The 19769-nt window shown below is 36.6% G+C and overlaps 1 protein-coding gene across 2 annotated transcripts in view; it reads left to right on the top strand.

Moving 5' to 3' along the window:
- Nucleotides 1–8085: 8085 nt before the first annotated feature.
- LOC143357903 (organic cation transporter protein) overlaps nucleotides 8086–19769 on the top strand; it is a 53489-nt gene continuing 41805 nt past the window's right edge. For both annotated transcript variants that reach the window (XM_076794591.1, XM_076794593.1), the window contains exons 1-4: nucleotides 8086–8542; nucleotides 8911–9255; nucleotides 9665–9912; nucleotides 17242–17528. In XM_076794591.1, the coding sequence (XP_076650706.1) occupies nucleotides 8408–8542; nucleotides 8911–9255; nucleotides 9665–9912; nucleotides 17242–17528 (1015 nt within the window). In that variant the 5' untranslated portion in view covers nucleotides 8086–8407. The remainder of the gene's footprint in view (nucleotides 8543–8910; nucleotides 9256–9664; nucleotides 9913–17241; nucleotides 17529–19769) is intronic.

Below are 19769 nucleotides of genomic sequence, written 5' to 3'. Positions count from 1 at the left end.
TTTTGCGACGTACTGTTAATGGCGGTTTTCTTTGAATCTTCTTTCTTATCAGATGTTCACATGTTTGAATACCGAGACGTACATTTCTGACATTAGTTTTGCAGCACGAAGAATTGCTCTTTTTTCGGGTTTGGTTAATGCCAATGGCCGACCAGCACTTTTTTCCATTTGTAACTTTTAACATTTTTTAATAAATTATAAACTCGGACTTCTCTTGATTGCTGAAGTAATTTTGGAAGTAGAAAAGTTCTGATCTTTTAAAACTAGGATTGTGTTTAGATTGTGTTCATTTTCCTCGTTCCATGTTTGCCAAATGCTCCGATATTAATTATTCAATTACTTGTAACTTAAGTTTATAAAACAGGTTAATACATCTAGCTTTGTAGAATTGTTATGAAAATGGTAAGTATGTTATTTTTTTCGATCCCACCCCCGTCAGCCTAACTCACAACAACTTCCGAAAAACTTAAATAAAAACAAATACTTTCAACTTGAGCTTTCAAGATGCGCTGTTGGCAGCCAAATCATACCATTTAAGAAACTATCAATGAATCATTCAAAGTATGGAAATATTACCAATGTACCAGGGTAAGAGACCCAATTACTGTGGTGGTACCAATTACTGTGACCATATTAATTATACTTATTTTTAAAGCATAATGAATATTAAAAAAGAGATTAAATTTTTTTCATTGAAAACAGTTAATATACAGGGTGTCCCGAACTTAAATGACCAAACTAGTAGGGTTTGGTCTACACATATGGAGAAGAAAGAAATGTTATATAAAGTTTGTCAGAAAACGCTTTGTTACAGAGTTATAGACAAATAACTATTGTACGTACGAAATCGGCAGCTACACATGTTTCGTTACAGCACATCTGTGTGGTAACAGTTACGGTACGGTACAGTAACAAAACGTTTCCTGAAAAACTTAATAGAATATGTTTGTCTTCTTCTTTTTATGTGTAGATCAAACTCTAGCAGACTCTAACTCTGTATAATATGCTTTAAAAATAAGTATAATTAATATAGAGACAGTAATTTCCCAGTAAACAATTTGCTATTAATTTGGCACCAAAACTCTACAAATTCCTATCCATCGTTTCCGCTTTAGGCTCGGTATTCGAGTGTAAAGTTTGCAGCCAAAATTCCATGCCAAATGGACGCCAAACATTATCTCCGTTATAGACGGCAGGTCGATCGCACTAAGAGCGGACCTAACCTTGCTTTAAGAGTAAATATTGGGCAAAATCGGAGTATGTAAACCTTCCTGTAAGAAGGAAAACGAAATTAAATGATTGAAAATACATGAAACTTCAAATTATATTATTTAGAAGTTTAAATAAAATTCCGTTTTTCCTTCCACAACAAGGTTTAGTCTGATTTTGCCTGATGTTTACTCTTAGAGCAATATTAGGTCCGTTCAGTGATAGGATACTGGGTGGTTTTTCTCGCGCATGCGCGACGGTTTTGGCGTCAGTAAAGTAATGAGATTGGCTTGAATGGGGTACATTGGTCACCTCGCATAATTTCGTAAAATTGGAATGTGCAACATGTGTATGTTATTCAAATATTAATAATAATTTATCAAAAATTCGTAGCATGCTTGACTCGTCGTCTCGTCTTGGACTTTTCCGGCACTTTTCCGCCAATAATAATGCCCCACTACTTTCTCCACAATATAGATACGTTAAATATCCCATCCCATATCCCATATCCCATCACTAGGTCCGCTCTGGACAACCGAGGCCTCTAGACTTTAGAGCTTCGCTGTCCTTTTCTACGTTCGGCGTGAATAAAAGAATAGTTTCGCCTATCCGATATATGGTCCTCGCCAGAATCTTGTTGCGGACATTTATCGAGTATCTGGTAATGTAGAAACCTATTGCTACGGGTGTCGCCACGCGGGGGGGGGGGGGGGGGTCAAGACGTGTGGCAGGAGCCAGAGGATGGAGCCCACGAAAATTGGACGGAACAAGGATTTCTTGCCGACCTCTGGATTAAATCAATGTACATAATGAATACATAAATATCTCTGACTGTCCACGCGATCCGAGATAAATGCGTATCATCTGGACGATTTAACAATAAGTTAAACTTCTTCTCGGCACTGAATAACACTTGTCTCTAATCGGTTGTCAATGGATATGTATCTTTACAAACCTTAAATGCTCTTTTTTAGGTATGTTCGGACGTTAAACGAGGGCGATGCTTCAGTTGTTAGTGCTCCAAGTATAGTATTTACACTATTGTAAGACATGTTGAATATTCTTTGAATTAGTTATAACACCTGCCGCTCCACAGTGTGCCATACAATCGGAAAAAAATCAGAAAATCAAAGTGTAAGATCTGTTTTGATGGAGGCGCATTCATGATAAGGAGGGGTTTTGCGTGTTATAGTTTTAGGTATGGTGTTGTATTAGAGGATAATTTAACCAGCGGTCATATAAAGAAATATTACGAACGCAATTGACAAGAACGATTGGAAATATGCAACACAAAGGAAACACTATTAGTTTTCAACAAGATTACGATCCGAAAAGCACATAAAAAGTAGTCTAAGAATGGTTAAATTCTAGCCTTAAATCCAACCGAAAAATATTGGTTTTCTTGAAGGTGTAATTGTTTAGAAATTAAAAATATCATTCTCAAACATCTTCACTGAAACAATGATGTAAAGAGACAATAGGGATCAAAATCTCGAGAATATTGTGAAGATCTAGTAACAAATATGCCAAAGCGATTTGCATCTCTCAGAGCAGTGAAAGGTTCTTAAATAAAATGTTAAATATATGTAGGCGGCAGGCAGACATGAAAAGGAGAGTTCACGAACACGGATGACGCCAAATATGCACAAAAACATCCGAACGAACTCTCCTGCGTCCGATAGATGCGTGTGCTCGTATGCATAAGCGCTGACGGTATTGTAATCGCGAAATATTAAAAACAAGCGTTAGCGGCCGCGAGAACGAGTAGCGGGCGTAAGGCCGTTTACCTCAACATACGAAATCAAACTGAAAAACATCGAGAACGTTCGATCAAGGTGCGGATAAGGACGCCTCCGGGCCGCGGCCGGGGACTCGCGCAAGAACGATCATACGTCGAGGTCTAACGCTACGATACCATACGATACGATACAATCCGATGCGCTTACAGTTACGACAAACGGCTTAGGGACACGGAGTATGGTCGGAATTCGGATTACGGTCTAGGGTTTTATGTTTATTCGTTACCGCATAGAATTGGATGAAAAACCTTCATAATTGGCACTGACACAAACACGAGACCAACTCCGTAGATTCGCGATAAGGTAGAGTGACCACGTTACCGACAAAAATAGGCGAAAAATGGTTTTACGTAGCTCAACTTTTCATCCTTATATGAGAATATTTTCGCTGAGAAAGGGCTCATATTAAAAAGGAAGGTTTGATCTAGCGCGCGCTGGTCAGGAGCTAACGAGATTATGCAGATATTTGATAATATAAGTGTTAGAGGTAGGCCAAAAATTGACGATATGCATGCCGTGGAATCCAAGCATTTTTGTGCTATTGGATGAGTTTTCTGGATGAAGTCGAGACCAGCGCGCACTAGGAAATATCTCCAGCTACAAATTGAGCTAATTTTGCCTCTGCGAAATAAAGCCAAACACTTGAAGCACGTTTCTGGCGTCAGAATTCATAATATCGATAATACAGAGCAAAAAATGTGACAAGTTTAGTCACAGACTTAAGACCCGCCGGATCAAGACCAAGACGGATCTTAAGTCTGTGTCTGAAGGCTGTGAATGGAAATTATTAATTAAAAAATCACGTGACTACCCCGGGCCCTTAAACGGTTTCAAGGATTTTGGTTTCAAATAAATAAATTTAATTTTAGATCGGAAGTTGAACATGAAAATTAAAGAAATAATACAGTTTGCATCGTACAATTTGGAAGTGAACCAACCGAGCGAAGAGTATCGAGAGTTTCTTGAATTAGAAATCATTTTTTTTTTTTTTAATGAAACCGTTCCACAATTTTCTTTTCGAGTACCAGGAGTATTTCATCATGCTCGATGGATGGTGTATGCTATATATTCTTTGACCATTTTTTTATTTAGAGATTTTACATTATTAAAGGTTGAAGAAAATGGGATACGTCTGATTTGTATTTTTGTCAGTAAATTGTATTTAAAAGTATGGATCCAAGTTTCAATTGTAGCAAAACCTCTAACAAGAGACCATCAGTTTTTAAAAAATCTATACGTGTATAGTGCCATCAATCACCATGTAAGTCGCGTAGCACTACGGAATGGGTATAGCCGGATAAGGAAGTCAAAAGTGCCCCTAAACCAAATTGAATTTGCAATAGGCCATTCGATAGCTTATCTAAAAAAATACTTTGTGCCAATTTTCCATCCTATATGTCGACATGGGGGTAGTAATGGGGTTCTGCCACAGGGCCCTCGAAAATGACCGGTTTTTCATTTTTTTAACTATGTGCCCCCACTTTGAAAAATTTTAACAACCATAACGAGATGCCAAAACTGTCAAAATATAAACTTGGTATTTCATAACTTCCACAAGAAATCGGTATTTCAAAATTTTTTTATTTTTAAAAATTCGGTTTCGAAGTTGAAAATGCTGAAAAATTCATAGCTGTGCATTCTAATAGCTCAAATATGCCTGATTTTTTCAGAATTTTCAATTGAAGACGATAAGAGAAATTATGGAAAAACCTGATTTTCTTTGTCACCCCATTACTACCCCCCATGTCGACATATAGGGCGGACAATTGGAACAAAGTATTTTTTTTATAAGCTATCGAATGACCTATTGCAAATTCAATTTGATTTATGGGCACTTTTAACCTCCTCATCCGGCTATACCCTTTACTGGAATACTTAACTGTAAAAAAGGAAACTATGTATAAATATTTCATGCTAAAAGAATTGGAAATAAATATATGTACCTACACGTATTATTATACTAATCGAAGTCAATGTAAATAGCTGAAAGATATATGTTATGATTTCTGTAACTTGTTAAGGTGTGCAAATTCTATAGATGTGGAACTAAAGTATGAATGGTTCTCAACCATGAAGTTGATTTTTCGTATTTTCGGTATGTGTAAATGGATTTATGATTTGCTATTGCCATAACACCACTAACGATTGCCTTGGAAATGATGATTCCATTACCACTCGACCGTTTGCCATCGTGAAATGATAATTATTGACGTCATAGTCAGGTTTTATTCATTTAGAGCTTACGTTTATTGATCACAGGTCACCTTCTTATCGATAAAAAGCTTATAAATATAATGAAATATATTTTTACATATAGTTTTTAAGTATTTTTTCTTATTTTTGTAAAAATCAAGATACTTAGATTTAAAATTTCTGCAAAAACCATTCGTTTTCTCGATGTATTTATTTGTATTAATTTTAGGCTTCAGTTACGTCACTTTTGGCATTTTTATACAAACACAACAATTAAGTATCTTATGTTAACATTTGAGAAACAGCAGTTGCTATAAAGACAAGAAACATGAAAAAATCTATTGTGTTAATAGTAACGAATCCTCTTCTTTACTATATGTACCAGACTAATATACATTTATGCGAGTCTACAATTCTATGAACAAACTTACGAAAAGAAAAGCAAAAAATAAACAGAGATATCCCTGATAGCTTAAAAACTTCGAAGATGCAGAATAAAACAAAAATTGTATAAGATATCATTTTGAATTTGATAATGAAAAACTATCCAGATTGAATAACTGATTTATGAAAGAGAACACAATTCGACCTATAAACATATGTAGAACAAATATAGACATTGGCCGTTATTGGCAATTGAATGAAAATGCAAAATTCTTTAGAAGCCTTTTTATACAGGCTTGTCGAATGATCACACGTTGCACAAGGCGATGCTAATGACGTCGAGTTGTGTCGACTTGCCGTGTAATCGAAGGATAGGGATTCATCAAGCACGAGGGTTTCCTTTGGAATCGGCGATCAAGCAAACTCGAGGTAGTTCTAATAAAAGGCAGGATGCGGCCGGGACCGGACGTGACGTTTGCCGCATACAGAAACAGTTCCAGAAACGAAGGAAACACCGTCGTTGGTCTACGACGATCGCGGTGCCCCTCCATAACCTATCAAGATTATCGTGACCTAAGTATGGTGTTGGTGCGGCGTAAAAACGTCATCAACGAAAGCTTTTACGCCATGGCAACAGTTTTAATTTAATTTAAAATGGTAATTTTTCGTTCACGCAATTTGTAACCGTAGGTTAAGGGTTCTAATTACTGTGGGGGTACCAATTACTGTGCCTATATTAATTATTCTTACTTTTAAAACATAATAAATAATTAAAAAAGAGATATATAACATATATATTAACTGATTTTAATGAAAAAAATGTAATATCTCTTTTTTAATATTCTAATTTTCTTTTTTAATATTCGTTTAATACTTTAAAAATACGTATAATTAATATAGGCTGAGTAATTGGTACCCGTACAGTAATTCGGTCCCTTACCTTATCTACTGACACAGCGCATAACTAATTGTAAGTTTTGCGGAAGCTGTAAAATGCTACTATGATCAATAAATACCCATCAATGGACGGTTTACGAATGGTTGCTTAAATTCACAAGTGATTTATTAACATTTTTTTTTTAGTTATCCGTTAACAATTAAATGTTAATACGTTTGCTAGTTTATAACTTGTTTATAAATTTCTTCTATATAAAGTTGAATTAAAATCGTAATACGGGACTTATTTCATTAATCAAAGATTTTCATTGCAACGAGAGCTAGTAAAACGAAACCATCAATACCTCGACGGTCAATAAGAACTTTATGTTGCAACGAATATGGGTAGAGAATGAAGTAAATGTACGTCGCGAGTTCATACACCTAGTCAGGCTGTCATTTCATGTCGGGGATTGCTATATTTAAATTATACGTACATGGTACCCAATGGATTTTATTATTTCGCTATTTATTGGTTAACAATGGCATATACAGAACGAAATAAAGTCTCTGCTGTGCAAGAACTTCATTATTGTATAATCCGTTTAATGAACAAATGGTGTAAGACAATATTTTTCTGCTCGGTTTAATACCACAGCTCAAACGTTCAATCATCATTAAATAAAATAATTGTAATATATGTAATGTAAACGTGACATTCATAACACAAACATGACATTCTTCGATATTGTTGTGTCTTATAAAACTTTTACTTAATTGTTCTTTATCCAAATATTAACTGCTTAGATTTGCACCATTTTTACATTAAACAGCTGACATCAGAGTGTATGAATAATTTTAAGTAACAAAATACTTCTCTTGTAATAAAAAAAAATCCCTCTTGACACGTAGAATATTTATAAACAAAATCAAATTTCCGTTTAATGTCGCTAAGAAAGGTAAGTATCGTTACTGTACCTTCGAAGCGCATAGAAAACAAAGAGACTAGATAATCGATACAAAATAAAAAGATGTAAAAGTCTATACGGTAAGGGACCCAATTCCTGCAGGGGGTGCCAATTATTGTGCCTATATTAATTATACTTATTTTTAGCATAATTAATATTAAAATGTGAGATATATAACATACACATTAACTGATTTTAATGAAGAAAATTTAATATCTCTTCTTTAATATTCATTATGCTTTAAAAATAAGTGTAATTAGTATTGGCACAGTAATTGGCACCCCACAGTAATTTTCTTCCTTATCCTAGTTCAAGTGTGTACATAAGAGTCAGTCTACAATCGAGGCGGTTACTGAATTATTTATAAAAAATCTGATGATCAAATTTTCTTTTATGAACTTGGCAGACACAAAGAACTAATGTCGCATCAATTTGAATATCGATTATCAGTGACAGAAAATCATCCTCTCGTGACGTGGATGCATTAATGGGATACGTGTCGCCAACCGCAAAACAATAGCACCAGCGCAGCAGCCGTCCTTGTTGGTTCAAAGCCGCCTGGAATCGGTTCCTCTTTCCGTAGCTATCCCCTTCGACAAGGAGAAGACTTTTCCTCTCTGTCAGTATGCGCCTCACCCTCACCGATGACAGTTTATCCGCGCTTTACGTCAACTTTTACTTGTACCGGTGAATACGCGTTAGATCCTAATGCTTCGAGGTGAAACGCGTCAAACACACGCACCTTAACAGTAAACAACGTTATCGAATTAAATTGTTTTCCTGTTATCGGCAATATTTGGACAGTGCGACTTGATATACTGAATATAAATGGATTTGTGTGAGCGATTTGAAAATTCTAATGTTTCTCTTCCTCTTTCCTTCGAGTGAATTTTCGATTGTCAATTGTGAGTTAGTTAATTGTTCCGTACCGCCAATTTGTCAGGAAAGTTAGTGTATCTGATATTGTTATCGTGAAAAATGAACGCGGAAGAGGTCAAAGTTGGGTGTTTCCAAGTGGTCATCGCGATACTTTTGGCTGTTAACTATGTTATTGTTGCTATGAGCCATGCGTTACCGGCCTTTTATAATTATACACCGGAATTTTATTGTCAGGTAAGATTTCTAAGCTGTAAAATGCGACTGTTCAGTATAAAGCACTATTTTATTAATTACTGAACGGTCAACAGAATTATGTACGAAAACTTTGATCCTACTTTCCTTTAAAATTGCTACCTAAACACAATTTTAACTACTAGTGTAGACAAAAGATTAATAATTTTTGTAGTGTCCTTCGTAAATCTGGTTCAGAACATGTTTTATTATTTGATTTATTTCATTGCATTAATCTCAAAAATAAATTCGATAAAATGTTTCAAGTCATGTTTAAAAAAATGGAATTTCTAAGACTTCTTATTTCTATCATAATTAAAATGAATTAGTTAAAATTATTTAACGAATAAAAATTAATTTTCCTATTTCAGATAAGAAACGAGACCAAACGAACGTACGGATGCCAGGATTTGCGCAGAATGATCGTTGAAAACAACGAGACTTCTGGTCACAAAAATGTTTTCAACTATACAGATCTATGTTTTGGTGACTATCAGTTCGCTACCGAGTTTGGAGAAAACAGTGTAGTGACAGAGTGGAATTTAATTTGTGAAAAAAGATATTTGACCTTTCTTGGACCTATAGTTTATTACGTAGGAGTTTTAATAGGCGCCTGGATCGCAGGTATTTTGAGTGATCGTATTGGAAGACTTCCCGTGCTAGCTATTTGTCTTTACACTCAAGGAACTATGGCTGTTGCATTATACGTCGTGCAGGTACAATAGTTTTATTATATTTTAATTAAGAGTACCAAGAGCAATGCAAATTCTTGTTAAAGTAAATGTAAAATAGAATAAATAATTGAATTAGTAAAAGAAAAATTGTAGAATCTAACATGTTATTGTTGTAATTTCATCAGACTTTCAAACTAACGATGAGTTATTAAACTAATAAAATATCGATAGTCTAGCGTAGCATAGCATACTAATAGTATATTTATAGTATAGTGTAATATAGTATAGTAGTACAGTATACATAGTATTGTATAGTATAGTATAATACAATACAATTTTTAATAGAAAAAATGCAATTTTACCTGCATTAATTTAAAAATTAGAGTCAGTCTACGCAGCTTAAAATAATTAAGGTTCTTGTTGCGTGACAAATAACATACATTTATTTTAGAATTATCCCACGTTCTTGGCTCTTCGTGGACTACAAGGAGTTTTTGTCCAGGGTTTACAAAATTCTACATATATTCTTTCTTTGGAATTGTTTCCTGCGAAAGCTCGGACATTCATTGCATTAGTTATGCAAATTGCGTGGGCCATCGGCCTACTGCTTTTGGCTACACTAAGTTATGCCATACCAGATTGGAGAATTTTGCAGCTAGCAGTATCAGTTCCCACTGCAGTTACCGTGCTTTATATTTGGTAATTAGCGTAATTTACTATATTCAAGTATATGTATGAAAATGTTTTCTAAAATCGTAGCTTTATGTTTACAATATTTTTCGTAGCAAAAAAATAATATAACATTTAAAAATCCAGTCTTGAGTTAGCTTTTAACATGAACTATTAAATCTAAACTAAATCTTACTCTTCTTCTACAAAAATATTGTCATTCAAATGGACAGGTTAAGTCTTGTCTCTCGTGTAAACACATCGTAATTCCTGTCTCCTTTGAATTATTTGCTGTCGACGAGACCCCACTATTCTTTGATGGAGTGCCGAACGTAGAAAAGGAGAGCGAAACTCGAGAACTTCTTTATTTTTCATTATTTTTTTATGGGACTTTCACCAAAATATTCGTGGTATTTTTCTGGTTAAAATGAAACCAAATATAATATGATTCCGATGATAATTATTTGTGCAATTAACGATTAAAGTTTCGGACGCAAAGAAGGACAGCGTATGGGAAAGAAAGAGTCGCGGAGAGTCGAAGCGTTCGGGAGAGATGAAAGACTGGCGTAAGCTCAGGACTTTAAATCAAAACTTAAACTTTTTTATTATGAATTATTTTTTTACGAGACTTCCACCAATACATTTGTTGAATTTTTATGATTAAAATTATACCAAACACGATACAATTCGGATCATATTTACACTAATTTTTCGTTAATATAATTGTAATGGGAAGTAACTTTCATCGTTCGTTACACAAGTTAATATCATCAGAATTATATCATATTTGGAATCATTTTCATTAGAAAAATGCCACGAATATGTTGGTGAAAATCCCATAAAAAAATAATGAAGAATGAATGAATGATGAAAACAAGTTTCCCTATTGGATTAGTAGTGGTCTCCTGGTCTCACACCGATATACCCGACCCGTGTTATGTTCACACTTCTCACGGGGTATACATCGCAGTAGTAGGGATATTTCAACGTCGGCTAATTCAGAAGCTTTGCGACGTATAACCCGGATTCACTGTACAGGCTGTCCCAAAAATGTTTCAAGTCCTTGAAAGAAGCAGTCCTTGAGGTCATTTGAAGAAATATTTTCGTTTACAAAAATGTTGATCTCGGCTTTGTTAAGGAGTTATTAACGGAAGACACGGACAAGTCAGAGCACAGCCACGGCGCGCGATGACGGGGAGAGTCTGGCTCAGCAGTAGAATCCACTGAGCAAAAGCGTTGGTATCGCGCCGCGGTGATGCAGTGAACAAAAGGAGCAGGAATGTCTTTAACAAAAACTCGCTTACTCAGCCATAAATGTACTTGCTGCTTCAAAATGCGTGTCACTGAGCCATTCGGAGACGAACTGCACAGCTGACTTCAAGTATACGGCAATGTCGAAAGCTAAGGTACGTACGGTCAGGCCAACGAACTGCACAACTGGTGATAGATAGAGTAGGTATACAACATAAAGGACGCGCAGTAAAGTTAACGATTGTGGCTTTCACTTTCACTTTCTTATCGATAAATTAATCGTATGTTTATTTTATATAGATACCGTGAAATTTCGCCACACTCACGATCACTGTTTACATTTACCAACACATAGTGATGTACTAATAACAATTTCAGTATCACTTACATTCGAGCACAAATCACAACAATCAGTTAATGTATTCACTAGACTGTGAATTTCACGCATTTGTAGCAAAAATGAGAAGGTGCATTTTAAAACAGTAGAAAGATTAAAATAAAAACACATTATTTTCCGCTTGTTAAAATGATTAAAGTATGAATCAATTATCAGTCTGACTCCCGTCCCTTGTAATAGCAGCAGCCAATTTTTATTTTACATAAAAATCCTACTACCGATTACAATGAATTCGCGATACATATCAACAACACAGGTCTTGCCATCCTTTGATCCACGCTGAACGTAGAAAAGGACAGTGATGCTTGCCGCCGTGGCCTCGAGCGTACCTGTCCTATGCTCTGCATGTCAAAAACGCGGGTCTGGCAGTGATAAATGCCGTCTAGAAAATCGTACTATTCTTTGATGCAGTGCCGAACGTAGAAAAGGACAGCGAAAATCGAGTGGCCTCGGTCACCGAGGAGTATAAACATAACACGGGTCAGATATATCGGGGTGAGACCAGGAGACCACTACTAATCCAATAAGGAAACTTCTTTATTTTTAATTATTTTTTTTATGCGACTTTCACCAATATATTCGTGGCATTTTTCTAATGAAAATGACACTAAATATGATATAATTCCGATGATATTTACTCGTGCAATGAACGATGAAAGTTACTTCCCATTACAATTGTATTAACGGGTAATTAATATTAATATGATCCGAGTGGTGTCGTGTTTAGTATCATTTTAATCAGAAAAATTCCACAAATATATTGGTGAAAGTCTCGTAAAAAAATAATTAATAATCAATAAGCTGAATTTTTTACTTAAAGGCCCGAGCTCACGCCTTTCCCAAACTCTTCGATTTTCCGCATCTCTTTCTTTCCCATACGCTGTTCTTCTTTGGATCCGAAACTCTCATCGTTCATCACATAAGTAAATATCATCGGAATTATATCATATGCGATATCATTTTCATTAGACAAATTCCAAGAATATGTCGGCGAAAGTCCCATAAAGAAAATAATGCAAAATAAAGAAGTTTTGTTATTGGATTAGTAGTGGTTCACACTGACATACTCGACCCGTGTTGTTTACACTCCTTGGCGTCCAAGGCCTCCCGAGCTTCAAGGCCCCTCACGGGGTATACCCCGCGGTAGTGGGGATAATTTCGCGACGTTTATCATTCAGGCCTTAGCAACATATATAGAGACATCACTGTAGTTGAAATATGACTATTACCACACACATATTAGCAACCGTGAGCTTTGAATTGACAAGTTTTTCGAGATGTTCTCTCTACCGCGATTCGAACAAGATGGATCTAATGCAAGATTTTTCTGAAAAGTTGATGGAGGGCATTACGCAGGTCAAAAATGACCGCTGTAACATGCTCACGAAAAGAACGGGATGGTCAGATGAAAAAAAGGACAGGAGAGGGACCGCTATATGACTAGAATTCATGGCAATCACATGTTTTGGTTTACCTGCAGATTGGTATGCAGAGTCGATTGTTAACTGTTCGAAAACATCGTGTGTCCGTTTATCCAGGAAAAGATTGAAATGTCAGGTCCGCGTGGCTATTGTCTTATACCTCCCTTAAGAAACTTTCTTAAAGGGTGGCAGACGATGTTTCCGTGCAGTTACCCATTGCTAAACATGTGAATGACATAAATTCTAGTCTTACAGCGGTCAATTTCGACACGCGTAACGCATTCCATAAACTTTTTAGAAATATCTTACGTTTGGTCAGTATTGTGCGAACCGCGGTAGAGAACACATCTCATTTGTCAATTCAAAGCTCACGGCTGCTAATATATGTGCTAATAGTCATATTTTAACAATCAACAGTTTGCGGATTTTTTGCAATATAAAAGTGCCATTGCAAGGGACGAGAATCAGACAAATATTTGATTCGTTCTTTAATCATTTTAACACGTTGAAAATAATACATCAGCGTTTTTAAATTATTTTAATCTCTACTGTTTTAAAATACACCTACCTATTTTTGCTACAAAACATTAATTGATTGTTGTTATTTGTGCTTCAATGTAAGTGATGTTGCAATTGTTATTAATACACAGCTATGTGTTGGTAAATGTGAACGATCATCTTGAGTGTGAAAAAATTTCACGGCATCTGTGTGAAATGAACATACGATTAATTTATCGATAAGAAAGTGAAAGCGAAATTCAGGATCGTTTACTTGACCGCACATACTTTAGATTGTCGTATACATATTGTACTATCCACCATCAGATGTGTAGTTCGTTGATCTGGCCGTGCCTCCCTTAGCTTTCGGCATTGGCGTATACTTGAAGTCAGCTGTGCAGTTCGTCTCCGAAAGGCCCAGTGATGCACATTTCCAAGCAGCAAGTACATTTAAGGCTGAGTAAGGGAGTTTTAATTAAATAAATGGTGTAGCCGGATAAGGAGGTCAAAAGTAGTAAAGAAAATACTTCGTGCCAATTTTCAACCCTATATGTCGACATAGGAGGTAGTAATGGGGTGACAAAGAAAATCAGGTTTTTCCGTAATTTGTCTTATTCTCTTCAATAGAAAAATCAGGCATATTATAACTATTAGAATGCACATTTATGAATTTTTTCAGAATTTTTAGCTTAGAAACCGAATTTAAAAAATACGAAATGCCGATTTCTTGTAAAATTTATGAAATACTTTATTTTTAAAGTTTTAACATCTCATTATGGTTGTTAACATATAGTTTTTTCAGATTTCTCAAAGTGTGGGCGCATATTTAAAAAAATAAAAAACGTCGTTTTTTACATTTTCCATGCCCGTACACGTACCATGTTTATATGACTCATATAATTAATTTCTTAGATGGATATATCAAATTATAAAATATCAAATTATAAATTATTTGATATATCAAATTCTAAATAATATGCATGTATTCCCATGAAATAGTTCTTACCCCACCGCTACATTAGTCTTTGTCGCTGTCATCATTGATTATGGTTTTTAATTTTTTAACTATGTGCCCCCACTTTGAAAAATCTGAAAAAATTATATGTTAACAACCATAACAAGATGCTAAAACTGCAAAAATATAAACTTAATGTCTCATAATTTGTACAAGAAATAGGCATTTAAAAAGTTGATTATTTTTTAAAATTCGTTTTCGAATTCTTGAAGGAGTCTTTCTGCTCCTTCTCTTGTTCACTGCATCACCACGGCGCACAGTGGGCAATTTGGACAAAATCGGATTCAAAATCAAGGAACTTTCGATAGGAATGAGGTAGAGCAATGTTTTTAAATGAAAGCTGCAACTTTGTAGAATATGGGAAAAATAGAGAGATTGTGGTACGAACGTTTTTTAACCTCGAGAAAATTCGTTAAACGCGCGCAAATTTAAGAAAATTTTAGTTTTTCCAATACCACGCGCGGAAAAAATTTTTTTTTAACATGCTGTACATCATTTCCCATAGATTTTTTTCAAGGTTAAAAAGCGTTCGTACCATAATCTCCCTATTTTCCCATATTCTACAAAGTTTCAGCTTTAATTTAAAAAAAATTTCATCGCTCTACCTCATTTCTATCGAAAGTTCTTTGATTTTGAATCCGATTTCGTACAAATTGCCCACTGTGCGGCGCACAGTGCGGACAAATCGACTGTTTTCGGCACTTCTCGTAGTTCGGTTATTAATGCATATATGGAGGAAATTTTTTACAGACAATTATATTTACCAATATAGTTTATAATTTTAACAAAAAAAAAATTTTTAAAGAAAAAAAATTTATTATTAAAAATTAACAAATTTATTTTTAAAAACTAACAAGTTTAGAAAAAAATTAATAATAAATGAACCATATGTAAAATTAACAATAATAAACTTAAACAAATTATAATATTAGTGAATAAAATGAATAAACTCAACAAAATGCTATTCGAGCATGCTGCTGCTGCTTCGCTATCTGAGTCATTCTCAGTACTTTGATTGCGACTCAAAATCATTGACTTTCGTGATCTTGCACATTTCGATCTATCCTTACATTCTTATTACTTTTTCAATAGTTATAAAACATATATTAAAAACAAATTAAAAAGACATAAAAATGATTGATATATAATTATTGCAAAATTGTATTATGCATAAAAATGGTTATTATATGATTATTATTAACAATTTCCATCCTAATACGCATGTTTTGCAAAAGAAATGTATTTCATATCGTGATATACACGAATATTGAACTTTCCCAGTAAATTCCCCACTGTAACTGTGGCGAACAAATGGCAACATTTTTTACAACCAAATTTGTTTACAAATGTATACTTATTGTTAATTATTCACAGAAAATGAAATTTAACAATATAACTAATACATTTAAAAAGAAAATAACAAATTTTCCACGATAGATCCTAAAGGAAAGGTATAAACACTTCTTAAAAAGTTTATAAAATTGAGTGTCGCAAAAAGTCGCAGACAAAACTATGAAATTCTTAAACTATAATAAGTAATGTATCCGAATATGCATGAATCTCAGGATATATTTTGCCGTTTTTGTTTTATGTTAATTTGAAATTTTATATGCAATTAACAAATAAAACCACCGTTGAAAATTTGTACAAAAGATAAATCTACTTTATTAAATGTATAAAGAATGCATATTCCTTGGTAAGAACTTTCCATTACACAGAATTATTATTGCACACTCATTTACAGTTAATATAACATTTTTCGATTTTTGGCACTTTAGAGAGTGCCTCTATGGCTAAATTTTTTTACAAAAATCTAAATTTGGTTACTAATGCATATGCAATGGTAATTAGTCTCAAAAAATTAAATTTAACAATAAAATTAATACGTTGAAAAAAAAATTATTTTTATGCATAAAAGAATTTGTTAAATGATTTTTAAATGAATAATAATATGCATTTCCTGCTAATAAAGAGTTCTGCCAAAGGAAATTTTCGTGCATCGTCAAATAAAAATGTAGTGAGATGTGCCGACTTGTCTGCACTGTGCGGCGCGGCGTAACACCGACGCTTTTGCTCAGTGGATCCTGCCGCCAAGCCTCTCTTTCTCGGCCATTGCGCGCCGTGGCCGCACTTTGATTGGTCCGTGTTTTTCGTTAATATGTAACTTCTTTGCAAAGCCGAGGCGGACATTTCTACGAAGAAAAATGTCGCTTCAAACAACTTCAGGAACCGTCCCTTTCAAGGACTTAAAACCTTTTTGGGGACACCCTGTATGACCTTTGGCTGATGATCATTCTATCTCACCCGGTCTCGGGATAATATGCTGTCGAACCCGTAATTGCCTTCAACCAATAGCGATAATACGTGTGACGAACACATGCAATGTTGTCCTAGGTGGCATGGTCCGTTGCCCACCAAGTCGCTTGTGCCTGCGGAATAAAATTCTCTGCCCGCACGGGCGATAGCTGAACGGGATTGTTCTAGACTAAAGGGAAGCTAATGAAACGAACTCAATCTAATTTTACATAATTCCGTAATTCAAACTGGTACATGTGTTAAGGTGTAGCATGCTATCTTTATAACACACTAGTAACTAAAGATCAATTATCTCGTTATTTGATGCTTAATTGAAATATATTTTAAAGTTGTAAGAATTGAATAGAACTATTTCAAAATATGGCGAATACAAACAGAATGTATCTTGTCGGTAATATGTCAAACGATGATTCCTGTTGTTATGGATAGTCAAATGGTTATATAATATTGTTATTTTTTAGGATCATACCGGAATCACCAAGATGGCTACTCGCAAAGGGTAAAACCACAGAAGCGGATATGGCATTGGAACGTATTGTGAAGTATAATGTGTGCTGTGTAAGATCTCATCAAGAAAATGTTAAAATAGATGAAATTGCGACTGAAAATACGGCACCGCTGAAACCGGAACGAAAGTCCCGCGTATCATCCTCGGATTTGAAAAAACTAAAAACGGATACTGAAATGAACAAGGAAGCCACTAATTTGCTACCTAATAACATGGAAGATATGCAACAAACAAATCGAAGTAAGGCATAGATAATAAAATTCAAATAAGTATTCTTTACAATCGGCTAGACATGACCTTTACTTCGAACTTTTGATTCGATAATAATTTCTAAGAAATGAGTTGTCAAAAATAATCATTTCTAATAATATAATTAATGATGCTGACATTGTGAAGTAATTGTATGTAAAAAGAATACAGAAATTGGAGAAAGTAGAATACAGATACGAACAAAAGTATTGACTGGCTTTTAATTATATAGGTAACTTACAATCTAATAGCATAACGTTGTTAGCTTAATTTACTTAATATTTTGTATGTAGTCCGTTCTAGACATAAAAACTGGTTTATATCTGTCAATACTTTTGTGTTCGTGACCACATATATAGAGTGGATAAAAAGTACTGGTCATCCGTCCTAGAGGTGAATCTACACTTCTGATTCGGTGGACATTTGTAAAGAAACTTTCCACAAAAATAACAAAGAAAATTGTTGTTAATGTTTTCTTTTGGCTTAACTTCTCCTTGGCAAACAAAAATTTTTAATATTTTTATATAATCCTGTAGATCTTGACGAGAAAATGCCAAAAATCTAAGTTTAAATGTTAGGAATTCACTGGTTCAAAAGTTATGCTTGTTTAAAGTTAAACGATGTACTGAAACATGGTTCAATGAGAGGAGCCGCGAGAAGGTTGGTCAGGGTTAGATGTGTGGGGAGAGGGTGGAGAGCCTTTTTTTCCGTGGAGATAATCTCGTTACGAATACCTAGCCACCCTCGAGGGGAGGGAGACCAAGTTATGTGGGACTCCCCGGCCGGGGTGGTATACCCATCTATATACCCACCAACTCCCTACGCCCTTCCCTAAGCTCCTGTTGGTGCCCGTGATCTGCGCACGCATGTCCAACCAGACCCGCGCTTCTACATTCTACCCACGAGGGGGACGCGGCCCCCTCCTACCTACTGTAATCGTGAACACCATGTGATGAATGACATGATCTACCCCCCCCCCCCCTCCCTTTTAGATCGCCCGATGAGTGTTTCAAACCCCCCGCCTAAAGCACCCGACTACCTCCAGGGATGCCATTGATGACTGAGTATAAAGGGGGGTTTTAAGCTCCCCCCCCCCCCCCGAGATCATCAAGGGCTCCCCGCCCGCGTCAGGGGCGTTGCATCGAGGCCGCCATGGGCCCTGCGACACCACCGCCCCCCAATGCGACCGGGGGCGAGGAAACGTTCTCGCTCTTATTCGGCTTCCTCCAGAAGGAGCATTACCTGCACGCAGAAGGAGGCGAAAGACATCCAGGACCCCACGTTCCGGAGCACTGCCGAGACAATAGCAAGGAGAGAAAGGTCCCATCCCACTGCGTGCTGGAGCACACGTCGTTCGCCCGACCATATAGGACACTTCTGCATGGTGTGCTCCGACGTATCCACCAGCTCGCCGCAGTGGCTACACGCCTCCGTATCTTCCCTACCGGTCCAATACAGAGACCGACCGAAGCAACCGTGCCCGGTCATGATCTGTGTCGTTCCATAGGAAACCTTCAGCCCCATCCCCGCCTGAGCCCACCGGTGGTACTCAGGCAGGATGGCCCGCACATCACACTGCCGACCATCCACCGACCCGGCGAGGTCCCGTAGCCACGCCAGGCCAACGCGCTCCCGGACGTGACGCCTGAAATTCGCTACCATTATCTCTCTCTGCTCGGGAGCCCTCTCCCGCCGGACGTCACGATAGTAACCAAAGACTTCTGAAAGAGCCAGGGCCTTCGAAACAAGAGCAGCCTCCGGGTGCTGCTGTACCTCCTGGCACCGACATCGCGCGACCATACAGGAGCTCCATAAAGGACAATACCTCGCACTACCCCGGCATACAAGCGCTTCACCCATCCGTAGGGGCTCACGAGATTTGGGAGGAGGCGACCGATTGCAGCGGTCATCCCCTCCACTCGGGGAGCAAGGAGTCCAAAGTGACATCAAAGCACCACAGACCGTTAAGGATAAGTCCCAGGTACCGCATCTGGGACTTGATCCTGACCGCGCCATCCCCGACGCGGACCCAGTATGTACTGGGGAGGTGGCTCCAGCCGATACGCGCGGTAAGGGGGTGGAGAGCCTTTTTTCGTGGGGAAAATGACATTACGCATACCCCGACTCCCTGGGGGGACTACCCCTGGGGAAAAATCCCCAAGGGGCTACCCACTAAAAAACCCACGCCCACCTAAGCTAAAGGGGAGGTGCCTGGATCACGCGAGTACTCCA

Source organism: Halictus rubicundus, chromosome 10 (assembly GCF_050948215.1).
Source record: "Halictus rubicundus isolate RS-2024b chromosome 10, iyHalRubi1_principal, whole genome shotgun sequence".
NCBI classification, from domain to species: domain Eukaryota; kingdom Metazoa; phylum Arthropoda; class Insecta; order Hymenoptera; family Halictidae; genus Halictus; species Halictus rubicundus.
Note: the sequence above shows the minus strand (reverse complement) of the source record. Positions and strands in the feature narration are given on the sequence as shown.